Source organism: Trichomycterus rosablanca, chromosome 11, assembly GCF_030014385.1.
Source record: "Trichomycterus rosablanca isolate fTriRos1 chromosome 11, fTriRos1.hap1, whole genome shotgun sequence".
Classification (NCBI taxonomy): domain Eukaryota; kingdom Metazoa; phylum Chordata; class Actinopteri; order Siluriformes; family Trichomycteridae; genus Trichomycterus; species Trichomycterus rosablanca.
This window is the reverse complement of record NC_085998.1, coordinates 23,845,443-23,869,186: the sequence shown is the minus strand read 5'-3', so window position 1 is coordinate 23,869,186 and position 23,744 is coordinate 23,845,443. Positions and strand designations below refer to the sequence as shown.

Genomic DNA, 23,744 nt, shown 5'->3' with positions numbered 1-23,744 from the left:
TCATTCCATTCCTTCTCCCTGTATGGAAACTTTACCCTGGCTAAATTTAGCCCTGTCCTCTGCAACACAGCAGTGGAATGTGGATTTGTTCCTGCCAGTTGTATGCTGCCATTTTTGGCATACTGCAGACTCAAATACCAATAATTGTGTAGTCTGGGAAATATTTAGGTTAAAAGATGGCAAATTAAGAGTAGAGGTCAGCAGCAGTTATAAACGTGCAGTTTTAGGACGTTGTGTTTTTAAACAAACGCACGCCCTCTAGTGTTAGGGAGGGTAATACAGCTCATAGTGTCAAGACGACGTCAAAAACGCAGTGTACGTCCTAAAGGTCCTGCAGATAATGTTGACTACTCGCTGACGTAATAGGCGCTGATTGGCTACGGTGTTACCTCGTAGCCCCGCCCTTTCCTTTTATGGTGACGCAGGCGGCTACAGACGGCATATTGCCGGGCGCGGTAATTCATTCGGCTCTTCCATCGGTTGGACTAGACGCAGATACTTACAGTGGTACCATGGCAGGTTACTTGAAGGTCCTCAATACTCTCAGCAAGTCTGCCGCAACTTTATCCAAAAGCCCGGCGGTCCTCGCTCCTGCTACCTGCCAGGCTTTGCAGCAGAGGAACTGTGAGTTAATAAGCAGAAGTATTTAATCAGAACTACATCACTTTAGATGCGTGTTGCTGGGTTTCATTTTGACGTGGCAAACTAAAATTCTTGGCACTTTCATGTTCTGCGCTACTTCATTTACATGAAGAGCACATATAGCTGTGTTCCTGTTTTACAGGCATTAGCTGATGTTATTAGTTACTTAGCTTCCTCCATTTTCAGTAGAATCTGTACTCAGGACCACTACTCTTTTATTGACCTAGTTAACTTGACCGTGAGCGCCAGTAGAGGCTGGCAAGCTTCCTATTCTTTGTGTGTGCATAATGATGTTTCCAAACCGTTTCTGTCGAGCGTATTCAAATTATTCAAACAATCTAAAGCTGTAACGGTTAGCCTTTAAACCCATGATTGTGATGTACCGCGCTACCTCATGAATGACCATTATTATCAATATTATTAATATTTATAATGTAGAATGTATGTTTTTATGTATTATTCGAAGCGCGTAAAGGTAATATGTATTTATTGTTGACTAAACTTGATCGAACAGTAGCTAAATCGAGGGAAATTACTGCATCTGATATCCAGTCGTTAAATGGATTTTTAAAGGCCACAGTTGTGTTATATGTACCGTTATTGTATTTTTTTTACCTGTATGTTGACAAATTTGTTGAAACTGCGCCTACACAGACAGTTTGTTTGTGTCGTTCTACAACGTTCCAATCTCAAGGTCAGCCGTTGGCTCAGAGTGGATTATGGCTGCTCGATGGCTGCTTTTTTTTCCTCCTGCAGACTTCCACCATTTTTGCTTGCATAGCCACTGAAACGGAACCCCCCAATTTTTACTTATAATACATACTCTTATATATTCTCATAAAGGTCACTGACGTGTGTAGGGACGAAACAATTAGCTATTTGTACTGTCAGTCTACACGTTTTTAAGGTGTATAACAACTGTTTTACAGCAAAACCTAAAGTTTTAGGACCTTTTAGTTATAAATAAAGCTGCTAATTACCTAAACCTGTACCCTAAATATATATTTTGAGGTGTTTTTTTTTTTTTACTGAGGGGTTAAGTACAGTTAAACTTTGTGCAACTTAAGGGAGTCTGTTTTCTTGGAAGGTCTCCCCCTTTTCACATTGAAGAGGTTTGCCTAATTTAATTGACAAATTAAGATGACTTTTAAACATTTATGAATTTATATCATAGCTCTTGTAAGGCTGCAGGTTAAAGAAGTTTAAAAAATGTAAATAATATACCCCAGAGAAGACTTTACCAGCATTGTTCCCCACTATCCTGTTTGACTTTGATACACTGTGTAGCTAACTAGGGCACATGAAGGGCAGTTCACTTTTCCGGTGTTAGTGTGGCATGAACTTGGAAAGTTATATCCCCTAATGTCCTTGTTACCAGATGTTACCATACAGGTAGAGTTAAGTTGGATAGTATTTCAAGCCATAATAATCCCAAGTCCTCATTATGATTATACTTTTCAGTAGTTTAAACTACATTGTTATAGCAGGTGCTTAAGATTACGTCCTATATGCATTTTACTATTTCTTTTAAAAGTAAGAGACCTTTTGTTTATGATTTGGCAATTCATTTTGGCACTGCCACTACTCGGATCATTAAAAATGTCATCAAATCCATTTAGAGTAAAATGGGTTAAAAGCCAGTAACACATTATGCAATATGACATTTCTGTATTATACAACATGTCCATTTTGACCTTGCTAAGTTGATAACTGGTACAAGTGCATTGTGGCTCCAGTCACAAGGCAAGTTTTGACTCTACTGATTTGCAAACTTAACTGCTTGTATTAATATGCAGCTTTACACTTTTGGAAAGTAGTTTTTTAATTCAGCATCATTTCAGTAGTATTTTGTTAGAACTGGCTACTGTAAGATGTTTTATGCTCCATTTGTGTTGTAAACTTTACAAATGTAGATATTCACTGAGCATTTCTGCCATTTGGCCAAGTGTAGCATAAGTTAATAAATACTTTGCAGTTGTCCTTGGCAGCTGAAAATCGGATGGATGTCATGTGGGCCTGGTGGCTTGACTGCTGATATGGGCTTTATGTACTTCACTAGCCTTAATTTAATGTAAACACAGGTTGCCTTTCTCCAGTGTATTCAGAGTTTTTTTTTTTTTGAAGTCAGTATCTTTAATGTTAAATCTCCTTTCAGTTGTACGCTTTTATTGTATTGTGCTGTATTCATAAGTTTACTTTGTAGTTTACTTATTGAAGGTCAGCTGTGTTGTGATTTAGAATATGTGTATCTATCCAAAACATAAATGCTTATGGTTATGTACTGTAGATTAGACTGCTTTTCACAATACAAAAGCAATCATCTTGGATGAATGAGCATGCTGAATCAGTTTTGGGTTACTGTGACTGGCAAACAAGTCCTTGTCTAGTTTTGCTTGTTATTTAACAATATTCCAGACATATGTGTCCATAAAAATAGTCTTGAACAGCTCATCTTTGCTTGGTAGCAAGTCTTCTTATACATTTATGCTCAGATTAGACAGAAATCTTTGAGCCACTGGAACATATTCACTGCTGTTAGCAGGGTACTGAAGTGTGGTTATGTAACCATGGCTGTCCACCTCCCCCACCTTTTACTTTGACTTTTTTTACTTTCTTTCTTATTTTTCCCCCAAGTAAAATGTCCTTAATGATACTGTTTATTTAAATATCCCATGCACAAGCATGTCCAATTCTCTTTTTTTTTATTATTATTTAGAATTTGAATTACTACTAAATCTTTACATTTAAGTTTTTAAATGTATTGCTGATAGTGATTAAGATCATAAAAAAAAAAAAACACATCATGTAGAAAGTCAAAGGAATTATGACTCTATGCTGTAAAACAGTTTTAGTTCTTTATGTGGATACGTTTAACACATCTAACAACCAAAAATGTTTAGCCTAGTTTAGCCTGCGGTAGAGGCCAAAAGGCAACTTGTCGAAGATGAATAACATAGCATGCATGCCTAGCAATACCAGACGCACACCTTACCCCGACACTCATGCCATCATTGCACACACTACCATGATACATGTGCACCAGCACTACACACTCCCACAATGATACCCAGACCCATATTACATGCATACCAGCATTACACACACTACCATGTTACATCTGTACCAGCAATAGCTACTGCTGCAGAACTTGAGGCACAATCAGCAGGGAATGTCATGCTTAATTCTGCATAGCTGTGCAAAAGTGGTCAACCTTTATTTAACTAAAAAAATAATAAAGAACTATTTACCAATGTTTTCACTGACTATTTTTAAACTTTTTTTATAGTTACAAAATAAAGGTGATGGCTGTAACACTCACAAAAAGTGGGACAAAAGCATGTTTACCTATGTTGCATCACCTTTCTGAGGATACTACTTGTTGCAGTTTTACAAATGGAATTTTTCCCATACTTGCCAGCTGCTCAACGTTCTGTAGTTGTCTGATTTGCTTCCTCATGATGCAACATTCAGTTTCAGCACACAGGCCAGTCAAGCAAACAAATTCTGTGTATACAAGGCCATGCTGTTGTAGTGCATGCAAAACAAGGCCTGGCTTTTTGTTAAAATATATATGGATTTTATGGGTAACTATGTTGCCTTGGTGGCAGCATATGACTCTCTAAAATCCTAGAATATGCCTCCTCGTCAATGGTACATCTATAATGATATGGTCCCTTTCACACTTTTTGGCATGGAAAGCTCAACATTCCCTATACGGTCCCATCTGACTCCAACTTGTTGATGAGCTCAGGCCCAAAGAACTGCATTAAGTTGATGTATGGCTTTTCGAGCCCATGTGACTATTTAAACAAACAAACAAAAAACATCATGGCTGTTTCTCATGCAGTGATGTCAGATCAGTTCACCAGCTCATTGGGTAATGTTAAACACCAAAATAGTGTTAATTTGGTTGGCAGGTTAATATATACAGGAAGTTAAATGTTAGTTGTAGTAGACATTACTATTATATTTTAAAATGAAAATGATTGACTTGGTTTATGTTTTTTTAACAGATGCAGACAAACGCATCAAGGTGGCTAAACCAGTGGTGGAGATGGATGGAGATGAAATGACCCGCATCATCTGGGAATTCATCAAAGAAAAGGTGTCTTAAAATACTAGAGGGTTTAAAATGGAGAAGGGAGAAATGGACTGCAAGGAAGGGGTGGCAGAATCTGATCTATTTTTACAGCTGCGACATGACGCAGCGAGAGAATGTGTGGGTGTGCAAGAGAAGATACGTTAACACTAACACAAGTGTGGATGGTGAAATGGGCAAATACAGAGTCCTAAAGTTAAAAGAAAATGATGTCGTAGTCTAGAACTTTTGCATTACTCTGTCCTTGAGAAACAAATAGATGGTAAAGCAGTTATTATTTTCTTTGGATCACTGAAGGAAAGCAGAATGGTCACATACACCATTTTATGTAAGCATCAGCATCAATGCACAGTTAATTTATATATACAGTAATACCTCCACTTATGATGTTTTGACTGACATAATTTTCGACTTTATGGGAGTTTTTAGAAATAAGTTCACCATTAAAAACACTCAATCTTTTTTTGGATGGTTATGAAGAAACTGACACAGCAGGGGCAGTACCCACTAATTAGGAAACTGTAAAATTCCACTAAAGGTCAATGGCTTACTTTACAAGGTAAATGTAAAGGTCAACATTTCTAAAATTATGTATTAAATTATTAAAACACTCTCATTTCTGTTGAATTTGTGACTAATATTTGTCAATGTCACCCATCAGGTAAAAAGTTAGTAAAGATTTTTGTTTCTTTACATTACCATCAAATAAAGAGTATAAATTCATTAAAAAGATCGTAAAAACTATTGAATTGTTGTATTACCCATGTCAATGGGGCTGCCTAATGAGTACACATTGAACTGTGGGTTTCCTCTGGGTGCTCCGGTTTCCTCCCACAGTCCAAAGACATGCAAGTAAGGTGAATTGGGGACACTAAATTGTCCATGACTGTGTTTGATATAACCTTGATAACTGATGAATCTTGTGTAATGAGTAACTACCGTTCCTGTCATGAATGTAACCAAAGTGTAAAACATGACGTTAAAATCCTAATAAAACAAAACGAACAAACCACATCCCCAGATGTGCTCTACTGGATTCTTTGACATGTTCGTGGAACCAGTTTGAAATGCCTTTTGACCCTGTGCGTTATAATGCTTGAAGTGATGCAGGTGGTCAGCAGCAGTACTCAGCTGTGGCATTTAATCAATGTTTGATTAGTATTGAATGTGTGCCAAGAAAACATTCCCTACACCACCCTAAATTGGTGACACATGGCAGGTTTGGTTCATTCATGTAATATTTATGCAAAATTCTGTGAATTCAAAGTCCTGGTAATCAGCATGTCACTACAAATTCTCAAACCAGCCCACCAAGGACAATCAACCAGGCATGATCAGACAAGTCTCTGGGATCACAAATTCTACCCCATTCTGATGTTTACTGTTAAACTGAAGCTCATGACCTGTCTATGCTTTGTTGAAATGCAGTGCAGCAGGTTGCCTGGATAACTGCCTAACAACACAAATGAGCAGTTATTCCAGATAAAGTGGTGTGTGTGTGCGCATGTGCGTGCGTGTGTACTTTTTTGATCATTAGCAGTTTCTGAGGTTTAGAGTAGCTAAATAGTCATTATAAACTTTAGGCAAGTGCTACAGTACTTCTTGGTGTCTTACCTTCTTTTAACATGCATCTGTTTTTTCAGCTCATTCTGTCAAACGTTGATGTGGAGCTAAAATATTTTGACTTGGGTCTACCCTACCGTGACCAGACTAATGACCAAGTCACCATCGACTCTGCTTTAGCTACCCAGAAATACAACGTTGCTGTCAAATGCGCTACTATTACTCCAGATGAGGCCAGGGTTGAAGGTGACTGTCTTTTGTACAACTAGCTAACACATGCAAAGTCTTAAACACTGCTTTATTGCACTCTTGCATTGCTGTGGTGATTATAAGCAACATTAATAATCCCACTATTGGGGGAAAAAATGAGGACCTACCTCGAAAACCGTTGGGACCAGACAGTATACACAAGATGCCATATTGGACATACTAGATTAACACACGTACCTGATAAAAGGCAACATATTAGGCAACATATTGTGCAACATGCCAAACACAGATTACAATAAAACATTTAATGCTGGAATGTATCATCTATAACCATGAAAGACAACAGATCTTATCAGCAAAAACCATAAAAGAACTCTTTACCAAGACAAAAGCAACACTCCTAAAATTCCTGTCATTAACAAAACTGAAGCAACACATATAAATGAACATACATAGACAACAGACATAACTTCTCTAAGTCAAATGAAATAAGTAAATAAAAGTCAGATCACAACCTTTCCTGCCATGAACATGGCCCAAAGGGCAAACATGGCGTTAAAAACTAAACACTAACTAATAAGCAACATTAATAAAACTATTAGTTACAGCATTTAGTCTTTTTAGGCAGGAGACTTTCAGCATAACACATCTTGACTTGGTAATCCTCGCCCACTTTTCCTTGCTAAAGTGCTTAAGATGTAGTACACAAGAAGCTGCAGCTCTTTTAATATTGCTGCAGACCTCTTGGTAGTCTCTTAGACTAGTTTTCTTGTCTTCTTATCAGTTTGGAGGTACTTCCAGTTCTTGGCAATGTCACTGTTGAGGTATATTTTACCCTCTTGTTGGTGACCATCTTCACTGAGTTACATGGTAAATGTAATCCCTTTTTGCATCCTTCTCCTGACTGATACCTTTCTACAATAACATTTCTGTGTGGACCATGGCTTTTGCAGTAGGATGCAATGAAGTAAATGGCAGAATGATAATACTAGAGAAGCTGAACTTTATATAGAGTTAACCAAAGTCAGTTTATTTGGTGGTGTGTGTACTAGCAGGCCTTTTTCTTTATCCACTGGCTCCCTGTAAGATAGAGAAATGTGCTTTACTGACTTACTGTCTGCAACCTGAAGTGCTGCAGGGGTGAATACTTTTGTGTATAGAAAATTTCAGTTTGAGTTTCTATTACATTTCATGAAACTATTACATGTCCTTACATTTTCAGATGCAATGGCATCAGTGCAACCTGAGCTGGGTTAAGATAAGGAAAAGGGCATTCCTAGATGCCATTTTGTCATCAGTTTGTATATATGTGTAGATCTCTTTCTGCCTTCTTTATAAATGGCTGATTTCAAGGTTTGAGAGTAGAGTACCCTCTGGTAGGATTGTTTTTGCAAGTCAATTGGAGAGACATTTCAAGTGAAGTTGAGCTTTACCCCCTGCCTGCCAGTGATGAATCTGACAAAACAAAAACTGATGCTGCAAGTTTGATTGGCAATCTCTGTAAAACTGTCATGAAGTTACAGATCTAGCTTTCTACATGGAGTTAATGTTTGTTTTTAAAGAGATTTTTGTGCTTATTTGAATTGTTATCCATACTTTTTTATTAGTTAGATGACTATACTCAACTGACTCACCTGATTGAAGCTTTATCTATGACCTAAAATAGATCACATTTAGAAACTGCCCATAATGCCTCTTGTTGCTATGCACAGAATGGATTGATTGATCTTGATTATATTACATATGTCTCCCTCACACAGAATTCAAGTTGAAGAAAATGTGGAAAAGCCCCAATGGAACTATCAGAAACATCCTGGGTGGAACTGTCTTCCGTGAGCCAATCATCTGCAAGAACATTCCCAGGCTTGTTCCTGGTTGGACACAACCAATTACAATTGGCAGACATGCCTTTGGTGACCAGGTGTTCTAATCTTTGTTTCAGTTAGATTTTTCTTTTTTAGCAAAACATTATTTTACATACCCTTTTTTACTTACTTGAATCGTGTGTGACTGTGTGTGTGTGACTGTGACTGTGACTGTGTGACTGTGTGTGTGTGTGACAGTACAGAGCCACAGACTTTGTTGTGAACACACCCGGCAAGTTTAAAATCACCTTTACTCCAGCTGATGGAAGCAAGGGCCAGGAGTGGGAAGTGTTCGACTTTCCTAATGGTGGATGTGGAATGGGAATGTACAACACTGATGAGGTCTGTACAACTTTTTATTAACATTTTAGTCTTTGTGAAGAATAGTGATATCTGGTCACAAAGTGTTTTGTCTAGTGATGCAAATTTGCTAATTAACCAAGAAGCAATAAAATATAAAACATATCGAGTTTTATTTTAACAAGTCACAAATGCTTTATTTAATGAGAAACCATGTAACATGGTAAATAAGACAAAGGACTGTAAAAAGGACTGTAAAAATGTAAAACAGTAAGGTAAATATAAACATCATAAACTTAACAAGTTCTGCTGTTAGAATGTAGATTTTAAACCGTATCTGGTACTTTTGTGGCATTTAGCAGATGCTTTTATCAGCAGTGATTATAATTTTGGCTGATTACAGTTTGAGCAATTAAGGGTTAAGTGTCTTGGTCAGGGGCTCAACAGTGGTTGGGCTTGAACTGGCACCCCTCTGATTACTAGCCTAGTACCATAACTGCTGAGCTACCACTGCCCACAGTAGCCAACAATTTCTTACAAGGGCCAGCTACACATGCTAATCAAGGAATGGAGATAGCTTGCTATTTTAGACATTATTATTGTAAGATAAGCAACATTTATTCAAGGCTATGCAGCAAAATAAAATAAATAAAATTACACCCAGATCTGCAAGTGCAGTATTTAACATGCAGTCTGACTCAATACTGATGCAAAACAGCTTCCATTTGTAGTTTTAATAAATAATAGTTCTGTGGTTCCTGGGTTATTAATACTAATCCATGTAAAATGGTAATGTTTAGGCTAGAATAGCAACAATTTTTACAGAAAAGTGTCTAAACAGTGCATGCACACTGGTTGGGTGAGGGTAAAACACAGGTCTGTGCTCAGCTTGTGTCTTTTTCAGTTTGGTACTTGGCTTGTGTGTTTCAGTGAGATTTGTAGCTCCACTCTCAAATCATATCAAGCATCAGCGGTTAATGTATCTTAAGCGACCATTTTAATGAACAACATTAACTGAACAGTTACTTTTTTAGTTATCAATTAAATGATTCTTAACATCGCTAGTTGTCATGATTTTTCAGATGAACTTTCATTTATGTATTAAATTATTCTTTAGCAAGTCACTAGGTAATTCTAGGGGATGTTGGTTTTATGAAAAGATTGAGTAAAAAGATGTTGCTACAACTAAAAGCAGCAACAGGAAATTTGTGTTTTTTTTTAATCCAATTTGATTATCTTTTAACTGATAACTGACGAGCCTTTAGTGAAAATATAATACATTTAAAATATAAAACACATATACATTACAGAGTTTCATGTTAATAAGCAACACCTGTGTTCATAGAATAGAATGACTTTATTTGTCATATACAGATGTACAGTACAACGAAATTCTTGTTGGGAAGCTGGGGTCAGAGTGCAGGGTCAGCCATTGTACGACACCCTGAAGCTGAGAGGGTTAAGAGCCTTGCTCAAGGACCCAACATTGGCTGCATGGTAGAGCTGGGATTCGAACTATCAACCTTTCAGTTGATAGCCCAAAGACCTACCCCCTAGGCTACCACTGTCCCGTGCAGTGTAATATAGTGAGAGTGGCATTAATGTAGAACAGTAAGATTGACAAATGTCAGCAGAACCAGTTTAGCATCATGGCTGTTTGCTACAAACTCGCAAATCAAATGGAGATACATTCGGTTAAAATAGTATATTAGGTGTAGTTGAAGTGGCTTGAACCAGCGACCTTCCAATTAGTCCAGTAATTACACCACTGAGCTCCCACTGCTTTGGTGTAAACACATCTTCAAATAGGCATGTGTTCTAATTAATATCGTAAGTGCATGTTAAATATGTTTAAGCACATAGTTAAATTAATTAATTTAGTTTGTGATTTAATAGTCATGATATTAGAGTTGATTTGACTCTGATCTGCCCTCTAGTGGCTGTAGCTTTTAATCCTCAGTGAGGCGACTTGCAGATGAATGTACAGGGGTTGGACAAAATAACTGAAACACCTGGTTTTAGACCACAATAATTTATTAGTATGGTGTAGGGCCTCCTTTTGCGGCCAATACAGCGTCAATTCGTCTTGGAAATGACATACAAGTCCTGCACAGTGGTCAGAGGGATTTTAAGCCATTCTTCTTGCAGGATAGTGGCCAGGTCACTACGTGATTTGATTTGATTTGATTTTATTGAACCATTTCATATTTTATAAATAGATACAATACCTCCTATAAAAAACTGAAACAGTCAGGGATAACACAAAAAGTCCATAGACTTATTTCCATTGTGGTCCCTATACATAATCAGGTCCAACAATCAGCAGCATAGCAAGCATGACATCGTAATATAATCATTATAACATAACACAATATATTCAATTTAATTCATAAACATTATTAAAACTTTTAATTAGCAAACGTTCCCTTTTCATACAACCATTCCTTAACAGCCTGTCTAAACCCTTGCAAACTGTCGCATATTTTAAAAGGCCCTGGCAAACGATTCCACAACGATACTGCTATAAACCTGAAAGAATCCCTACCCACTTTACTTTTACAGCATGGCAGTACTAAATCTGTGGATGATCTTCTTGTAAAATAACCATGAACAATAACCATTGATGCTGGTGGAGGAAAACGTTTCCTGACTCGCTTCTCCAAAACACCCCAAAGTGGCTCAATAATATTTAGATCTGGTGACTGTGCAGGCCATGGGAGATGTTCAACTTCACTTTCATGTTCATCAAACCAATCTTTCACCAGTCTTGCTGTGTGTATTGGTGCATTGTCATCCTGATACACGGCACCGCCATTGGATGCACATGGTCCTCCAGAATGGTTCGGTAGTCCTTGGCAGTGACTCGCCCATCTAGCACAAGTATTGGGCCAAGGGAATGCCATGATATGGCAGCCCAAACCATCACTGATCCACCCCCATGCTTCACTCTGGGCATGCAACAGTCTGGGTGGTACGCTTCTTTGGGGCTTCTCCACACCGTAACTCTCCCGGATGTGGGGAAAACAGTAAAGGTGGACTCATCAGAGAACAATACATGTTTCACATTGTCCACAGCCCAAGATTTGCGCTCCTTGCACCATTGAAACCGACGTTTGGCATTGGCACGAGTGACCAAAGGTTTGGCTATAGCAGCTCGGCCGTGTATATTGACCCTGTGGAGCTCCCGACGGACAGTTCTGGTGGAAACAGGAGAGTTGAGGTGCACATTTAATTCTGCCGTGATTTGGGCAGACGTGGTTTTATGTTTTTTGGATACAATCCGGGTTAGCACCCGAACATCCCTTTCAGACAGCTTCCTCTTGCGTCCACAGTTAATCCTGTTGGATGTGGTTTGTCCTTCTTGGTGGTATGCTGACATTACCCTGGATACCGTGGCTCTTGATACATCACAAAGACTTGCTGTCTTGGTCACAGATGCGCCAGCAAGACGTGCACCAACAATTTGTCCTCTTTTGAACTCTGGTATGTCACCCATAATGTTGTGTGCATTGCAATATTTTGAGCAAAACTGTGCTCTTACCCTGCTAATTGAACCTTCACACTCTGCTCTTACTGGTGCAATGTGCAATTAATGAAGATTGGCCACCAGACTGGTCCAATTTAGCCATGAAACCTCCCACACTAAAATGACAGGTGTTTCAGTTATTTTGTCAACCCCTGTAGGTACCTTTGATTTGTAGAAGTAAATAGAATAGAATAATGATGTATTATCCACAAAGTGAGAACTTGTCTTCTTTGTGAATATTTTAATCCCTTTAGGGACCATTTGACTAACCTGACTCACATAGTTTTTGTTAATGAGTTAGCCGCTGTAGGTTTTGTATGACATCACAGTTTACCTCGAAGCTTAGGCAGGTGTCCAGGTGTTATACCATATATTGGCATACCCTTAATCCCTACCAGTGGCCTCTTGATATCCTCTCTAAAATTCTGAATATTGGAAAGGTTTGACTAGATGGAGAACAGCAAAGGTAATAAAATAAATCCCTGGGTAGACACCACTATTTGTGACCAATCATTTGGTTGTTGTTCTCTTTGCACGGAGGACAATCTAACACGTTCCTTGTTACAAAGAATAATTCTTCTATTTACCTTTACATCTATTGAGCACTGCATTTCATTGTATTAAACGTGGCACTAAAATCTATATAAAGCACTCTGGCTTTACTTAACAAAAGCTGAGTTAAAAACTCCTTTCCATTGATTGCGTTCTTTGAGTACTCTGCTGTCCAAACCATCTGGACCTAGTGCTTTTCTGGGATGTATACAAGCAAAACTAGCTGCACTCGTTTTCTGTCACCCTTATCTGAGGATAAGAAGTGATGCTGCTAGAAAGCCTCTTGCATTCCAGTTTGAAAATCAAACTTTTTATGATATTTATTAAGATCCTCCAGCACATGTGAATCATATACATTAAAAGTTGGCTTCTGTGCTTTCTTGTTTATCTGATTCATCAACTGGTCCATGCTTGTTTGGCATTGCCTGAACAAAACTGGTTCCGCTTCTAAAAGCACATGTCCTCTCATATTTCCAAATAAGGCTTGGGTGACAAGAGATTGCAGTAATGTATATATTTTGATTATTTGACTCTTAGTTACATTAGCCACACAAAAACTAATATATGCAACTAAGATATTAGTTACTTCATGTGTATCATTACAATTTTTAAAGAAGATTTACCAATCTGTATGTTCAAAACAGATCTATCAAATCTCACCACTTTTCCCACCCATATTTTTTTGCAACAACTTCTCCGAAGTTCCTTAGTCATCCGAGAGTGTTGTACTTAAACCTGTTCCAGCAGACATCATGGGGCAGAGAGAAATCAGATGTGCAACAGTCGATCCACAAGCTTTGTCCATTCGACTTGTCGGTAACAAGACCAAACATGTTTTTAAAAGATTCCTCTGTAGTAATATTTAAAACATCAAAACAAACTTCATAACTAAGCTACACAATAAACTGTCTGCCACAAGACCACAGGGTCATGCAGCAGAGCTGTGACCTTGTAAGGACCTAGTGTTAACTGGCATTTTAAAGAGATATAAGCTGCCATCGAGGGGATGTCTTTTCCGAGCAAGTCCATTGAAAAGTCTCATTAATAGGAAAGGTGATGAAACACAGTGCTAAACATGCCTCTGTCCCAACTTTTTTGAGGGTGTTACAGGTATTGAAGATATTTAACAATAGGTTATTTTTACTGCGTCCCGACTTTTCTGGAAAAAGGGTTTGTGGATAGTGCATACAGTATGCACTTTAAAACCCAGTCCCATCCTCACAATGTGGGTGTATTCATTTCACAGGTATTATACATATGACAGTTTTCAAACAGTGAAGCCCTTGTTCACCATCTCTGCCTACACTTAAAATCTCTTATATGATGGCTTTAGCCATTGATGTGTTCCCATATTTTTTATAAAGTCAAAGCTTTTAAAAGATAGTACTTGTTTAATATTGATAATAGATGGTAGTAGTGATGCAATACCAATATCAAAGTTTTTCATAATAGTAGTAGTAATAACCTAAAATGTGTCTCATATCAAACAGATTTTCTTAAATTGTATATAGACATTTTTCCCTGTACTTTCAATCTCCCGTGTCTGCGTGGGTGTTCTCCGGGTGCTCCGGTTTCAAGTGAGGTGAATTGGAGACACAATTGTCCATGAATGTGTTCGCTATAACCTTGTGAACTAATGAACCTTGTGTAATGAGTTACTACCGTTCCTGTCATGAATGTATCAGAGTGTAAAACATGACGTTAAAATCCTAATAAACAAACAAACTAACTGTCAATCTACTCATATCCATTTACCCAGTTGCATCTTCTTTACTGCTGCGGACCCCTACCCAAGAAGGGTTGTACCTAACACGCCCCACCCACATGTGTGCAGTAACCAACTTTTTTTTCACCTGCACAAAGCCGGTTCACACAGGAGTCAGTATTGCTTATGAAAAGTAATGCACTGATCTCCATTATTCCATGTCTGTGCAGCCGCCATCGGCAAACTAGCAGGGTTTGCAGGTGCAGAGAACTCGCTGATGTTTTAATTTAGTATCAATATTTTACATTAGATTGGTGCATTCCAAAAGTATAATATTGTCTTTTACAATAGTAAACAAAATTATTAAAAAGTCAGAAGGTCCTAGGTTTGATACCCAGGTGGATTGTTCTAGGTCCCTTCTGTGTGCATGTTCTCCCTGTATCTGTTTCCCTTGGGAGCTCTGGTTTCCTCCCACAGTCCAATGACATGCATGTGAGGTGAATTGGAGATACAAAATTGAACATGACATTAAACGTGAACTGATGAATCTTGTGTAACCAGTAACTACCGTTTTTGTCATGAATGTGTGTAAAACATGACGTTAAAATCCTAATAAATCTTTCTCTGTTCTAGTCCAGTAATGGTGTAACAGCAAGCTTTTGGCTATTAAATGCATTTGTTACAATTTGTAGATCTAAGCTTTTTATATTGTGTATTATAGTGTAAAAAATCTATTTAACAATCAGAATCTGCTTTAAGTAAATATTTCCTGTCTCTTTCCAAAAGTCTATCACAGGCTTTGCACACAGCTGCTTTCAGTATGCCATCCAGAAGAAATGGCCTCTCTACATGAGCACTAAGAACACCATTTTGAAAGCCTATGATGGACGCTTTAAGGACATCTTTCAGGACATCTTTGAGAAGTGAGTGATTGTTCATGTAATGCATGCACTTTCTGTGTTTGTGAGCTCAGCTCCAGATTCTAACCCACAGAACTAGTAAAAACCTCCTGATGTGACATTTTATGCATTTCTGATTTCAGGAACTATAAGCCTGAGTTTGACAAACTGAAGATCTGGTATGAGCACAGACTCATCGATGACATGGTAGCTCAAGTGCTGAAGTCTTCTGGTGCTTTTGTTTGGGCTTGCAAGAACTATGATGGAGATGTACAGTCTGATATCCTGGCTCAAGGCAAGTCAACAAATTAAACATTGTAGTTGTATATATTAAAACATCAACAACCTGTGTTTAAAGTGGCTAAGATAAACTATTTCTACAGAACAAATTTGATGCTTATAACTTATTGTAATCAGTGTTATTTTTGTGAGTAAATTAACTTTAAATTTTTTGGCATAGTAAAAAAACGGTCATTTTTTGCCATGAATGCAGGTTTTGGTTCTTTGGGACTGATGACCTCCGTGCTGGTGTGTCCTGATGGAAAGACCATTGAGGCTGAGGCTGCCCATGGCACCGTCACCAGGCATTATCGTGAGCATCAGAAGGTGAGAGCAGTTTGCTTTTTTCTGCTGGATGATGGAATACTGGAGCTTAATTTTTGTATAGACTTTCTTGGTTGAGCAAAATGCACAATATTTGCAAATTAGAAAGCAGTAAAGTGTAAGATTTACACTTTGTTTTATTTACTATTGTTGGCCCATGTAATAACCCGGGGTAGAACCCTCAGCTCTCTCATGCTGCTTGTTTGCCATAAGCCTTGTTTGCCATAAGGCGTGAATTGTGTCTGTGGAGAAAGGGATCCTGGTGTTTGAGGACTGGGCTGTAGCTGCCGTGCCTCCAACACAGCACTTTGGCTCCTTTTTGCATAGATGGTAGGTTGAAGAGGCCCACTCCAATTAATGGTCAAGCCGTTTCCAATGAGATCCCTAGAAGGTGCTGGCCTAGGGTCAATTAAGTGCCAACTCCAGCAGTTGTGCAACAGGATGCAATGGTGATATCCTCGAGACCAGACGTTAAGTGGCTCTGTGGACCCCCTTGTTGAAAACCTGATACCACAAAGGATGTTGAAATTAGAGAAGGATCTGTACAGAATCCAGATCATGTTTTCAGGCACTTCTGACACCAACAGTTGAACACCCGATAGTAATCAAAATACAGAGCATCATAAAATAACTCCAACAGCTAAAGTTTTGCCATTAGACTATGCTGGATACCAGGGCATTGAAAACTGTATGCTAAATTATTAACCTCAGACATCCACCAGTAGACTATAAACTATACGAGATACACCACAACATCAGGAACAAACCAAAAATACACTACGGAAAACGTATAGATCAAGTAGTCTACACTAGATGTAGAATAGGCCATTCCAGATTGACACACCAACATCTAATACGAGGAGGAGACCCCACACTTTGTGAAGATTGTCAGACACTGATCACCATAAAACGTATCCTGAATGAATGCCCCAAGTATAACAGTGAAGGGCAAAGACTACAGGGTGGGCCATTTATATGGATACACCTAAATAAAATGGGAATGGTTGGTGATATTAACTTCCTGTTTGTGGCACATTAGTATATGGGAGGGGGGAAACTTTTCAAGATGGGTGGTGACCATGGTGGCCATTTTGAAGTTGGCCATTTTGGATCCAACTTTAGTTTTTTCAATGGGAAGAGGGTCATGTGACACATCAAACTTATTGAGAATTTCACAAGAAAAACAATGGTGTGCTTGGTTTTAACGTAACTTTATTCTTTCATGAGTTATTTACAAGCTTCTCTTTGTTTACAGCCATTGACATGTCGCAGAGGTTAACACGTGAGGAGCGGATAGAAATTGTGTTGATGTCTGATGAACGCAGTACCCGGGTCATTGCAGCAGATTTAAATGCAAGACACCCTACGAGACCACCCATCTCCCATGCTACAGTTAGCAAACTTCTTGCCAAGTTTCGTGAAACTGGTTCAGTGTTGGATTTGCCAAAATATGGATGCATGAAAACTGTCACTAATGAAGAAACATCAGTGGCTGTCCTAGCTTCATTCAGCAAGAGCCCACAGCGTAGCACTCGCCGCATGTCACTGGAGAGTGGCATCAGTCGAACATCCCTTCGGCGGATATTAGCTACTCACAAATGGCACCCTTACAAACTCCAGCTGCTGCAGCATCTCAACGAGGATGACCCAGATCGGCGCACTGAATTTGCAGAATGGGCAAAACAAAAATTGGAACAGGACCCTCAGTTTACACAGAACATTTTGTTCAGTGATGAGGCAAACTTTTATGTGAATGGTGAAGTTAACAAACAAAACCACCGCTATTGGTCTGACACTAACCCACATTGGATAGATCCCTCCAAGACTGTTGGAACACAAAAATTGATGGTATGGTGTGGTATATGGGGTACAAAGATAGTGGGGCCATTCTTCATCAATGGAAACCTCAAGGCCACTGGATATTTGAAATTGCTACATGATGATGTGTTTCCCTCTTTATGCACTGAAGCTGGCACGTTCCCTGAGTTTTTCCAGCAAGATGGTGCACCACCACATTATGGGTGTCAGGTCCGAGCATTCCTAGATGAACAGTTTCCTGGAAAGTGGATTGGTCGTCGTGGGACAGTTGAATTGTCCCCAAGGTCTCCCGATCTGACCCCCTTAGACTTTTATCTTTGGGGTCATCTGAAGGCAATTGTCTATGCTGTGAAGATACGAGATGTGCAGCACCTGAAACTACGGATACTGGAAGCCTGTGCTAGCATTTCTTCTGCGGTGTTGCTATCAGTGTGTGAAGAGTGGGAGAAGAGGGTTGCATTGACAATCCAACACAATGGGCAGCACTTTGAACACATTTTATAAGTGGTCAGAAACTTGTAAATAACTCATGAAAGAATAAAGTTACGTTAAAACCAAGCACACCATTGTTTTTCTTGTGAAATTCTCAATAATTGATGTGTCACATGACCCTCTTCCCATTGAAAAAACTAAAGTTGGATCCAAAATGGCCGACTTCAAAATGGCCGCCATGGTCACCACCCATCTTGAAAAGTTTCCCCCCTCCCATATACTAATGTGCCACAAACAGGAAGTTAATATCACCAACAATTCCCATTTTATTTAGGTGTATCCATATAAATGGCCCACCCTGTACATATGCCCAAAACAATAAAAGAATAAAAGACCCTTACCCAGGATAATACAGAAACAATCATCAAATTCCTCAATAAGACCACTAAAACAACCACAAAACACTGATTCTTGGTGTGAATCACACAAGTGTAAAAACACTGTAGCACATACCCCAGTAAGAAGAGCAAATCCAGTTCAGCCTCAACGAAACCCAAATGACAGCTAGCCCAACTCTTCAATCAAACAGTCAAAGGTTCTACCCAAGTCTGAAAACACACATCTACAGAATACATACATAACTGAAACGTAGTAAGCAACCTTCTTGCCATGAACATTACTAATGTGTCACCATGGCATTAAACTCACAAACAAATGAACCCTAATGGCACCTAATACAAAAGCCTGCCTCAAAAAGGCTTTGTCGACCGCCACACCTATGGACCCAATATAAATAGACCTTCAGGAGGATTGTCCATCTACGTTCAACACACCACACAGCCTCAACCATTGTGGCAATCCATGCCTTAAACATTGTGGCAAGAACCATCACAATTTGCTCAATTTATATCCCCCAAAGTCTGTCCCAGACTCTTATCAATCTGGATAGGCTAATCAAACAGCTAATAGCAAAGTAGACTTTGCTAGGAAAGAACCGACCTAATCCACAAGCCTAACCATATAGTTTACAGACATACTAAAAAGCATTGCCTCATCCCCCAATATTCAGGAAATTGCCTAACCCCTAGTTTAATGATGTAAACTATCCACTAGAAAGCATAAACAGGCAGAAAGAACCTTTAATACTTACCCTGCTTTAGAAAACTCAGACAACCTGAGGAATCACCAGAGCCTGAAGAGTGATTAATTTGGCCAAAAAGCAAAGCTCATTGTAAGTAACATCAAGATCAATACTTCCTTTAACAAAATCTGGATCCTCTTTAGTAGACTCCACAACCTAACCCTAGCAAATGGGACTTCCACCAGAGAAAAAGACATTGTAGAACAGCTTGCAAAGACCTTTAACTCAACTTTAACCCCATTCCTGAAACAAGGAAAGAATCACAAGTCCCCTGATAACTACAGACTAGTAGCAGTAACCAGCATCAGCAAAACAATGATAATGGAGATGATAACAATTGACTAGTATGGCAATTAGAACAAAGTCCAAAGGGACTTTTTAAAGTCACAATTAACAATTGCCTATTAAGCAGTTATCCCCAAGAAATAAGTGCTCAACAAGGATTCATCCTTTTGGTCACCCTGTTTAACCTAAAAATAAATAGTGTAAAAAAAGAAATTACTCCAAGCGTCTTCTGCAGCTTGTACGTTGATGACTGGGGGTACTGAGAAACTCATAACATCGAAAGACTTTGAGTATCAACCAAACTCACCACTGGTCCGTTTCCAATGGATTATAGTTCTCAAGCAACAAAACGACATGTATCCACTTTAGCCAGAAAGAACTACACCCTGACCCAGAAATCCATCTTTTGTTTGCTACTTATTTTATGCATTTTCTCCCTTTTCTTCCAATTTAGCATAGCCAGTTATTCCTCCGTTGCTGAGGACCCCGATTGGAGAGTATATTTGCTTGACACATGCTCCCTCCGACAAGTGCACAGTCCACTGACCCCTTCTTATTTACCCATACTTCGGCCACTGATTCACACACTGATTCTCACATTACTCCACTTGTGTACAGGTGCCGGGCGGCACGGTGGCTCGGTTAATTGGAGACACTGAATTGCCCTATAGGTGAATGGGTGTGTATGTGTGTCTGCCCTGTGATGGACTGGTGCCCCGTCCAGGGTGTTACTGTGTGCTTTGCGCCCATTGAAAAGCTGGGATAGGCTAACCCGCGACCCAAATTGGATGAGCGGTTAAGAAAGTGAGTATACATGTACCTTGGGCTACTAACCAGGGTCTTTACACAGTGTTGAAGACCCCACTTTTAGTTTGGTCTTTTTTCACTCAGCAGACTAGTGGCAAATTTGGTCTGCTCCAGGCACTTCCAATTGTGCAAGCTAGGGGGTGCCCAGCCGACCGGTAGCAGAGCTGACACTTGAACTCGGAGAGTTCAGAATCCCAGCACTGGAGTGCTGGTAGAATATCCCGCTGTGCCAACTGGGCGCTGGCAGAAATCCATTGTAACGGAAACCTTATAGTAGTAAATTCAGCCAAATTCCTGAGACTAACGTTGGACCCAAAGTGCTCTTTCATCCCTCACATCACCTGAAAAAAAAAAAGTGTGCCAAACTAAACATAAAAAGGTGCTGACTGACAAGCACTGAACGGTGTGCCATCGTTTCATACAGAGCACTAACAAGGACAAAATGGGACTATGGATGTTGGCTGTCTATAGATCAGCCAGAAAATCATATTTGATCTCCCTAAATTCAAATCACCACAAGAGTATTACAATAATGCTAGGTGCATACTGAACCACTCTCATACAAAGCTTATATGTGGAGGCCCATGAACCCTCCCTCTAGCCCTCAAATATACAAATAAACTTAAGCTACCCTAACAACCCTAATCACACCAGACTTTTGATCCCCTACATCCTGTTCTGTATGGCAGCAAACCAAATTGCAGCCTACCTTTTGGCTCTTGTATCAGAACCCACCTTAACATGCTAAACCTAGCATAGCCCAGACATGCTTTTGCTTTACTCCACTCTGAAGAATCTCAAGACCCCATATTATAGGTAACATTATAAGAATAATAAGAAAATAGACACCCACCCAGCTACGTACAGTGGTACCTTGAAACCCCACATCAGTTGGTTCTGGGACTGACGTTGAGTTTAAAAGCCGTTGAGTTTGAAGGTATTTTTTTCCATAATGTTTGGGAAACCTGTTAACGCATTCCATTGTCCTGTGGACTTGCATATATTTTAGGCTAATGTAAAATAATGGGGTTGTTTTTGACACTTATACCCTGAAAATAACACACATACAAGGTAAAAATACTGAAATAAAAAGCTGATTCTTACAATTTCTCAGAACCCCAAGCTGTAACACAAGTTTAAAAGTGAAACAGGAGGAAAATCCAACTAAGAACAGATACACATGGACACTTTCAGAGTGAATCTGACGGTTATTCCACACATGCAGTTTTGTCTCATATGAACACTGACGTACAGTATTACCGCACCGCTCAAGCCGAGCGCTGAACAAAGCGACTATTCAGTGTTAATTTGAAATTAAATAAATAAATGTTTAAAAAACAAACTAAACACATTGAGTTTAAGGGAAACGTTGAGTTTAAGGGTACAAATTTCTCAACTAAGGGCGTTGAGTTTCAATGATTTTGAGTTTAGGGGACGTTTAGTTACAAGGTACCTCTGTATTACCTAAAATCAATGCAACTTTAGTGCAACTTAAATATAAAATACTGCTAGATCTGTCGGATAGTGGGGAAACAGTTTATCAGCTAGCAAAAGGAAGAGCAAGTGAGCAGATAATAGACCTCCAACCCCCACCCATAAATGTCTTCACCTAAACCCCCACCAACAGATATCTCCACTTAACCTGCATGTGAAACCATTGGTATGTGAAATTGGACTTATGAACGAACAACCTGTATGAAATCTGCACTGATATGAATTTACACCAAAACCCCCTTGATGCGGCATGTTGTGTAGAATACTCGGTCTATGTGCCTATGCCTTTCCAAACGCTCATACCTGATAGGTGGAGAGAAGGCCTCTGTCGAAGACAGTGGTGTATTATGATCAACTCTTGTAAGATATACGCTCAGTTTACTCACAAATACAAAATGCCTTAAAAGTAACTCATTAGAGTACACAAGGCGTTAAAGGCCAAGTAAACAAACATTACTATTGTTGGCTAATATTCATTTGGATTTAAGGATTTAGGTTAGAGTTCAAGTGTAAAAAAAAAAACAAAAGTCAGCTTTTCTGGCAGCTGCTACATTCAGAAAATGGTACAAATGATATTAAATGCTTTTATAGACTCTTGAGTTATTCAGGACCAACCAGCCTTTTTTCATATGTTTTACTGTCTGTAACATCCAGTGTTTCAAATGTTGATGCTATGGATAACTTTTTCTCCCTTCTCCTATTTCGGGTACATTTGTCTTTAGGGAAGGCCAACCAGCACGAATCCAATTGCTAGCATTTTTGCCTGGACCAGGGGATTGGAGCACAGAGGTAAACTTGACGGGAACCCAGATTTGATCAGGTAAGAACAGTTCTTGTAAATAATTTTGAACATTAGCTAGGTTACATGCTACTTATTGCTTAATTTGAATCACTTTCAGTTTTTAGATTTGACTCATGTCTTAATGCTTGAAGTCAGGGCAATGATTCTTTCAGATCGACTATTAGCTTAGCCCTTTGATGTGAGAGGACTCTCGTATGTGACTATGTATTATGTATACATATAACTATGTATTTCCAGGTTTTCTCAAACCCTGGAGAAAGTGTGTGTAGACACTGTGGAGAGTGGAATCATGACCAAGGATCTGGCTGGCTGCATTCATGGACTCTCAAAGTAATTAACTTTTTTCATTGGTGTACATGCATATAGTAGTGTAAAGATTGAAATGGCTAATAATAACTTGTAATAATAATTGTTTGCTGTGGCAGCAGATGCAAAGACTTGAAACAATTTTGTTCTAACTAGCATTTAAAAGATAACTGCATACAGTTTTACCTTTTTATTAAAAGAAACCTATTTAAAATATTTCTAAACCTTAAAAATTATGCCTAAACCCTAATTAATGCATTTTACTAATGACCGTTGTCCCCTTTTTTTTTTTTTTTTTTTTTTTTACAGTGTTAAGCTCAACGAACATTATGTCAACACCACTGACTTCCTTGATGCAATTAAGACCAACCTCGACAAGGCCCTGGGTAAATGAAGAAGATCTTGAAAAGCAATCTGCTTTTTGTACCTCATTTTTAACTTAAAAAGGTCATGATAACCACAAGCATTAATCCTGGGAGTTAAGAAGAAAAGTTGAAGTTCTGTCCATAGCCGTGCTGTTGACTAATTTATGGCTATACTGTAGGAACAATCAGTTCACTCCATCATCTATTTCTCCTTACAACTGCAAGGTTGTATTTTTGTAAGATGAAGTACTGTATGTCATACTGTATTATATCATGAAATAAAAATGAAGAGCCATTTGTAGAACCCTCTATTAAATGTTGTTGAACCTC

At 38.9% G+C, this 23,744-nt stretch overlaps 1 protein-coding gene and 1 long non-coding RNA gene across 3 annotated transcripts in view; one reads left to right on the top strand and one right to left on the bottom strand.

Annotated features, from left to right (window-relative positions):
- LOC134323690 (uncharacterized) overlaps positions 1 to 1,335 on the bottom strand; it is a 14,306-nt gene extending 12,971 nt beyond the window's left edge. Inside the window, exons 1-2 of the long non-coding RNA XR_010014080.1 lie at positions 1,258 to 1,335; positions 504 to 622 (exon numbers count right to left, since the gene is read on the bottom strand). This is a non-coding gene — a long non-coding RNA (uncharacterized LOC134323690). The remainder of the gene's footprint in view (positions 1 to 503; positions 623 to 1,257) is intronic.
- Positions 431 to 23,744, top strand: idh2 (isocitrate dehydrogenase (NADP(+)) 2). Of its 2 annotated transcripts, XM_063005308.1 has the most exons (11): positions 447 to 624; positions 4,656 to 4,747; positions 6,385 to 6,550; positions 8,275 to 8,435; positions 8,578 to 8,721; positions 15,249 to 15,385; positions 15,505 to 15,656; positions 15,855 to 15,967; positions 22,664 to 22,761; positions 22,981 to 23,073; positions 23,359 to 23,744. In XM_063005308.1, the coding sequence occupies exons 1-11, from the start codon at positions 513 to 515 to the stop codon at positions 23,441 to 23,443; spliced, it is 1,353 nt and encodes a 450-aa protein (XP_062861378.1). In that variant the 5' UTR covers positions 447 to 512; the 3' UTR covers positions 23,444 to 23,744. The 2 variants fall into 2 exon arrangements, with proteins under 2 accessions (XP_062861379.1, XP_062861378.1); XM_063005309.1 differs by lacking the exons at positions 22,664 to 22,761; positions 22,981 to 23,073; positions 23,359 to 23,744 and adding an exon at positions 17,220 to 17,500 and having other exon boundaries at positions 431 to 624.

Excerpts from the sequence above, each read along its gene's own strand:
- idh2 (XM_063005308.1), top strand. The coding sequence starts at position 513 with ATGGCAGGTTACTTGAAGGTCCTCAATACTCTCAGCAAGTCTGCCGCA. Across the intron at positions 8,436-8,577 it reads GACATGCCTTTGGTGACCAG|TACAGAGCCACAGACTTTGT; the intron begins GTGTTCTAATCT and ends TGTGTGTGACAG. Across the intron at positions 22,762-22,980 it reads GGGAACCCAGATTTGATCAG|GTTTTCTCAAACCCTGGAGA; the intron begins GTAAGAACAGTT and ends ATGTATTTCCAG.